Source organism: Oratosquilla oratoria, chromosome 37 (genome assembly GCF_046742065.1).
Source record: "Oratosquilla oratoria isolate Oo_2021 chromosome 37, ASM4674206v1, whole genome shotgun sequence".
NCBI lineage: Eukaryota > Metazoa > Arthropoda > Malacostraca > Stomatopoda > Squillidae > Oratosquilla > Oratosquilla oratoria.
The window spans coordinates 24,279,742-24,287,241 of record NC_134813.1 but is presented as its reverse complement, the minus strand read 5'-3'; the positions used below and the strand labels follow the sequence as shown (position 1 = coordinate 24,287,241).

Below are 7,500 nucleotides of genomic sequence, written 5' to 3'. Positions count from 1 at the left end.
GCGCGGAGGGCGAGGCGGAAGCCGTCCTTGCTTCGCCCACGCCTTCGCCAGGTGAGAAGAGCCAATCGTGGCCCGAAGACAGCTTGTCCTCAGCTCGGAAACGGCGGCGCCTTTCCGGCGACGACCTCAGCCGACCCTCGACCCCGACCAGCGCACCGGATCTTCTGGAGACCGCAGGGGTCGATCTCCCCAGTGCCCTGGCGGCTACAGTCGGAGGGCGCGGGAGCAGTAGTTCGGGAGGACCGGGGACCCCGCATCTTGGCCCGCCGTCGTTAGCTTCGTCGCTGTCCTCGTTGGCCGCGCACCTGCCTGGTGCCATGCCAGCCCCTGGGACACCTACCGGCATGCCACCTCATCTAGCACACCTTCCGCCCCTGTCCCCCTTGCTCAACATGACCCACCTCCCCAGACACCATTCCCCGGATGACTTCGAGATTCGACCAGGCATCGCAGAGATGATTCGTGAGGAGGAAAGGGTAAGTCACGCCCAAGGAAGCCTCATTTTTATTCCAACGCAACGGTTTTAACGGAATTCAACGGTTTTAGCGGCTAATGAACGGGCTTTTCTCGGGAGAAACTTTCGTTGTGACGGACAGCGTCTGGAAAAGTAAAACGCTGAGTGTCATGTATGTGACATTCGCTCCAGCACTTTGGTCGCACCTGTCCGCTTATCTTCCAGTACAAGAACGGACAAAGAAAAAAAAAAAAAAAAGGAGGGCGAGGGGGTGGGGAGGAAAGGGACCGATCTCCGAATCTCATGCGACGCGAGGCACACTCATAGTGCCACTATAGGGGTGCCAAACCTTCGAGAAGTTTGTAGCGGGTAAGGTGAACGGATTTTCGAGGTAAAGTTATCGGCACTGAACGAAGACGTTCCAGGTCATGCTAGGTCGTTCTTTTACTTATTTATCGATTTACTTTTTTTCGTCTTAATCATTTGTTAGCCGAAAAAGATGTTAATATTCAAAGAAAAGAGAAATGTTGCCCATAGCACGTGGACTGAATGAAAGGTGAATTGATCTATAGTATACTGAAGCCATCTTTACTCGCTTTAGGAAAAAAATATATATATAGACCTCGCTTAATCTTTCTTGTCCGACGCGGCATCGAACAGACTTCGAACCGTTGTGGATGACCTCGTCTTGGAGAGGTGGGTTGGGATCCAAGCCCGGGGGCATTGCTGTGTAAGTAATTCGGTCGCTGAACAAAATTGGGGGAAGTAGCCAGTGTGGGTGCCTACAGCTAACCACTTGATGTCGGCTCGCCGTGGCCAGGCACCGAAACAGCTGAGCTTTCAGTGATGATCTCCGACGTGGTCTCCGGATGTGTCAATAAAGTTCGATTTATTCATTTTTATTTTCTAGCTGAAGTACAGCACAATTTGAAAGTGATAATCGCTTCCCGTAATCGAACGAAATATTGTATATAAAACTTAAGTAAATCTACTTATAAAGACGATTGCGCAAGTGTATGAGTATGTGTCTATGTACATACATATGCATGTGTGTATATATATGTATAATATATATATATATACATATATATATATATATATATGTATGCAAACATATATGTATGTATACACGTGTATGCATACGGTTTCCATATGTTTATATTTATATATGAAAACACTTATTGTGGAGATTGATATATGATATACAATTTCTCTTATTTGCATAAGTGTGTCTACACAAGGTACAAGTATATGAAAAGTAATACACGATATATATATATATATATATATATATATATATATATATATATATATATATATATATATATATATATATATATATATATATATATATAATCTTTTAAGATATTGAAACCCATTAGTTTTCCGTGAAATCATACTCTCGTAAAAGTAAACTTGTCGTTGGATTAATTCACTTGGTTAAGTTTGTAATAAATAAAAGTAAATCAACATGGCCATTTTTTATATACTATTTATTCAAACATAGAATCATTGTTCATTAGTATTTGTTGACATAGATACATGTGTATGTGTGTGCTTGTGTATATAATATATATATATATATATATATATATATATATATATATATATATATAATGTGTGTGTGTGTGTGTGTGCTTATATATGTTCTCTAAATTTATAGTGTTAGTGCGTGTAACTGGAAAAACTATAATACAAAATTGCAATATTGTGTGTAAATCTAAATGATCATATTATGGTGTTTGGTACATTATTATTATTATTATTTTTTGTTCAATCAGGTGTGGGTTGCCTTATTATCTTGGGAATATAAGACATTGCCGTCTGATATGTCTATTGTGTATTGTATGTATGTGTATATATATATATATATATATATATATATATATATATATATATATATATATATATATATATATATATATATATATAATCACATTTTGTGTGCGTGCGTCTTGAGTTCACAAGCACTGTCCATGTGGGAATTAAGGTTTGTCTGTATTTGGTGTTACGGAATATTCCCCTTTCCCCCAGAGGTAATGAATTCTGTCTTGGCAAATGGATGGGTGGGTGACCCGTACCTGGTGGATAAATCTGGATGTGAAGCACACACACACACACACACACACACACACACACACACACACACACACACACACACACACACACACACACACACACACACACACACACACACATATATATATATGTGTGTGTGTGTGTGTATAATATAGGTGTATGTATATGGCGGGAACGTACAGACTCTTTATTACAAGAAAGCGTGACCGAACTTTATAGGGACAAGCAGGTTCGGTGATCTACGTTTTGGTTCTAGCGAAGTAGTCAAGAACTAATCACAAGAACAAAATAAATATGAAAATGACAAATAAGATCAAAAGAAAAAAAGCGACGGAGACGAAGAAGCCCACCGCTGTGCGATGGCACATTCGGAGTAACCTAAGTTTCTGTTACTCCGGTATTAGTATTCTTGGTCTTCGCGTGGCGTGGGTATTTCCTCCTCTCCATCACTCCCGAACCCGTCTGTACCTCCTCCTCCTCCTCCTCTTCTTCCTCCTTTTCTTCCTCTTCTCCTTTCTCCTCCTACTGCTGCTGCTGCCTTCAGGATGTGGTATTCATTGTCGACCCTAGAGTCTTGACAGTCATAATGAGAATCGTCTGAATATGATTACTCGGGCTGTTCGTCTTGCTGTCCTCGCGTCGCGACCCAGCGCTAATGTTGCATTTGAACATTTGCACTAAATTACGCCCCCTGGACAAAAATTGAAGCCAGAGGCGGCTGATGAGCATAGTATTTATGCTGTAATCACGAGGATGTATTTAATGATCGGGAAGGGGTGAAGTTAGGTCTTCCGGGTTGGGATGAATGTTTAGGGGATAATGTCCTATGAATACCGAAACTTGTATTCCCCAGATCGCGTGGTACGAGTGTCTCAGAGTTCGAAACTTAGTTCAGTATCGTCTCGCCCATATATAGTAGGCCGCATTTCGATTCGAAAGCCAATGTAAATAATATATATATAAACAAGGGCAACATGCATATGCTTGTACTCTTGTTAATATATGCGAACCAGCATTTAGAAATATTGGAGCGGGACCGCAAATGGTAGTAAAATTCAGCACTAAAGTACTATATTTTTAGCGGAATTAATTCCGCGTTCGTTTGGCGACACCAAGGGTGCCAGGTGGCTTACGGTGCCGGCAACGAGGTGCCAAGTTCGAAGAGGGCCACGCCCCCACCCCACCCCCGCCCGCCCGCCCCCTCGAGGCACCTTGCAAGCGCGCCCCGCAATCCCCCGGGACAGCGATGCTCCCGACGTTTGTACCGTCGAGTTGTTGGTTGGTTCGAAGGCCGGGTTGAGGCTCGATGCATATGTTACCTCGGGGTCTTCCATTGTGTCCTGTTAGCATAGATGTGGGTCTTCTTCGTTGTGTATTTTTTATTTTATTTATTTATTTACTATTTATTATTTTTGTGTCTATTCATTTACTTGTAATATATATATATATATATATATATATATATATATAATATATATATATATATATATATATATATATAATGTATTTTGTAGCTGCTATAAATTTCTGAGGAAAGACTTGTGGCCTCTTCTGAAATGTTTACTTATCCATTAGTCTATATATTTACTTATCACTCTATTTATTAACATATGTTCTTATTCATTTTGTTCAACTTTATCCATGTACTTTTTTATTCATGTATTTGTTGTTAGGGTCAGGTAGGGTTACATTTTTTCTGAGCCACAGAAGTGGAAATTACTGGAGTTGAAAAGACTGGATGCAGCGGTTTTTTCTCACCTATTTTGAGTGTAGATATTTTTCCATGTATGCTGTTCTGCAGCATTTAATAAAACATACGCCCGCGCACGGGCATTCACACACACGCGCGCGCGCACGCTCATATATGTGTATATATGTAATATACGGGCACATAATGAATATGTAATTTGTAATTATACATTTGTATGAAATTTGCACGAATATGTTTTTCCCTAATCTATGTATATGTATGTATATAATGTATATACAGTATATATATATATATATATATATATATATATATATATATATATATATATATATATATATATATATATGCATTTGTATATTATGTGCACACTTTAGTGAATGTATATATACATATATATGCAAAATAGACCACTTGGAAAAAAAGAAACTAACGAAGAAGAGCGCTTTCATATATTACATCTTCAGTGCAAAAAGTACTTTTTGCACTGAAGATGTGATATACGAAAGCGCTAGGCTTCGTTAGTGTCTTTTTTCCAAATGGTCTACTTTGCATAAGGGAACACACATACCCGTGTTCTTATTAGCATATATATATATATATATATATATATATATATATATATATATATATATATATATATATATATGTTTGTATGTGCATTTACAGTCATACAATATACTATATGTACGCATAGACAACTTACTCTCTTGAGGAAAATCGTTCATACCTCCAACCTGCCTGGCTCCCCTCGCGAACCCCCCCCCTCTCGCTCTATGTATGCCCCCCCCCTTCCCTTCAATCCCCTACCCCCGGCCCACGTTCCTCTTGAGGAGTCAGGGAGTACCAAATCCGCTTGTTTCCCACCAACAAAGATCCTTTTGCCGCTGAATGAAATCGACTGTGTTCATTATCCTGTGGTCGTGTAACTCCTTTGCATAATAACATTGGGATGTGGTCCCCGTGAGCGGAGGGAGTGGGAGGGGGAGGGGGGGGAAAGTGAGGTCCTGTCTTGATCTGGATTAGGTATTGCGTCCACGTGTATTATAATGTATGTGTTACTGTGCAGGCGAACTTGGGATGTGTATAGGATATGGTAATATATATATATATGAGTATGTACTGTGTATCGGAACTTGATAGGCGTTGTGTAACTAAGGATAGGGGATTCTGTGTGTCTTGAAGGGGGTGGGAGGGTTTTTTTTCTGAAAGTTCAAAAAGATTAAGAATCCCTTTCCCCGTTCACACTGGGCTATTTTTCCTCCAATCTCCGATTAATCGGCGGTACTGCCAACCTCCAACACTTTTTCCGCCGCAAAATCACTATGGCAAGAAATACATAGAATGTCTTTTGAGATACTGAAGGCAAATTATATTCCTCCTGCATATTAGATTCCTTCCTCATAGCTGCAGACTGCAAATCTGCTTCAACAGTCTGAGGGAAAATAGCTCAGTGTGATAACACGCAGTGGCTGTTAGTGTCTAGGGTTGACCCGGTTCAACTTCCCAAGTCCGCGGGGGCAAGCCAGCGTCACCGTGCGTACGTATACGCTAACCAGAACGCATACGCGTAGTCACGTGATCGTGTATAATCGCGTTGCCGCGCGGTGTGTGCCGCGTACGTACGCATGTGTGTGAATACGCGGAATAGGTACGCTAAAACGTGTATGGTTGTATAGTGTACGGAGCTTGTATTTTCCGCGTTGGAATCTCCGTCCCTACAGTAATGCGTGCAAGGCTGCTGCTCGCTGTGCAGCTGTGTCTTTCTGTGCCATGGAGTACCAGAGTCGGAACCGCTGGTCGGGATGATCCCCCCCCCCAAAAAAAAAGAAAAAAAAATCTGTTCGCAAACGTTTCACCCCCCCACTTAACGTTTGGTGGCGGTACGTCTACCGGGGTAACGTTGTCTACGTGTACTAGAATCCTAGTAACTAGTATTGACGTCTCTCTAGCGGGTGTTGTCGGTGTGGTAGAGAGCGAGCGCCTTGTTGACGGAGACGAGCGCGATGTACAGCTCTGTTGTTTTCTGTTGCATGTTGAATGGGTATAGGGGTTGTTTGTTTTCTTTACGTAGAGGTTCACGTGTGTGTGTGTGTACCTAAAAGAGGGAAAATCGGCCCTTCATTCCCGTGGTGGAAGGGAACGTTTCGCCCCTTTATTCCGGATGGGGGGGAGGGTGTTCACCCTATTATTCGATGGCGGGGGATGTTTCGCCCCCATTGTTCCGTGGGGGGAGAAGTTTCTGTTACATTAGTTCCAGTGTTCCGGGAGAAGGGGTTCAAGTCATTTTTCATGGGGGGATAGGCGTGTCGCCCAATTATCCGTGTTAGGGGGCGTATCGCCCCCATTATTCCGGTGGGGGGGGACGTTTCCCACATCATTCGGAGGGGGGGGTCGTTTTGTCCCCAGTATTCCCTTGGGGATTCATCCCATCCTTACAAGTGGCCGAGGCGATCTTGAATAAAGTTCTTGGGTGTTGTTCATTACATAAGGAAACGCGTCTTCTGCTCTGTGGAATAATGATAATAATGATAATAATAAACGTTGCCTCAGGACCCGTCCGGATTCGAAGTCAAAGTAGATCCAGGTGCTGCTACGTATTACAGAAGCCATTAGATACGACGGAAGGATAACCAGACGGACCTTATGGGGAATCCATGTGGTCGCCGGGGAAGTGCACGCCCGAACGCCCGAACGCCCGTAGGAAGTGCTTCGCCTCGGGAGGGCCGAGCTATGAGGTGGGTTGGGGCCCCCGCGTGGAGGGGAAGGAGGGGGGGAATGGAGGGGAGGGGAGACGATGTCATGCGCCGGTGGCCTTCCATGCTTCCTCCCCCCCCTCCCCCCACGCCCACCCACCCACTCCACCTTTCGCCGCCCTCCGCGCAGGCACTCCAGGGGCCGTGTGGAGGCACCTTGGGAATGCATGTGGATTTATGGAGTATGAAGGGCGTGGAATGTGGAGGAGTCCTGAGGAAGTTTTAGAAGAAAGAAGGTGATAAGGGAGTGTATGAATTCTTGAACAGGGAGTTCGATATGTACTGGTTGCCGAGAGAGAGAGAGAGAGAGAGAGAGAGAGAGAGAGAGAGAGATGGGCGTGAAGAGCCAGGAGAAATGGCGTGGGTGGTTGCTGTCTGCAGTATTACGCAGGGCGTGAGAAGTCCCTGGAGGAGGAGGAGGAGGAGGAAGACGAAAAGGAAGAGAAACGGTCCTATAATCACCGAAGTTTGGGTTTTCGACTTCGGAGGAGGGGCAAGGCAGC

The 7,500-nt window shown here is 43.5% G+C and overlaps 1 protein-coding gene across 1 annotated transcript in view; it reads left to right on the top strand.

Annotated features, from left to right (window-relative positions):
• The window catches only part of LOC143019311 (protein bric-a-brac 1-like), a 1,240-nt gene extending 713 nt beyond the window's left edge, over positions 1-527 (top strand). Inside the window, exon 1 of the mRNA XM_076174951.1 lies at positions 1-527. This exon is cut by the window's left edge and continues 713 nt beyond it. Within this exon, the coding sequence (XP_076031066.1) occupies positions 1-527 (527 nt within the window).
• Positions 528-7,500: the final 6,973 nt, after the last annotated feature.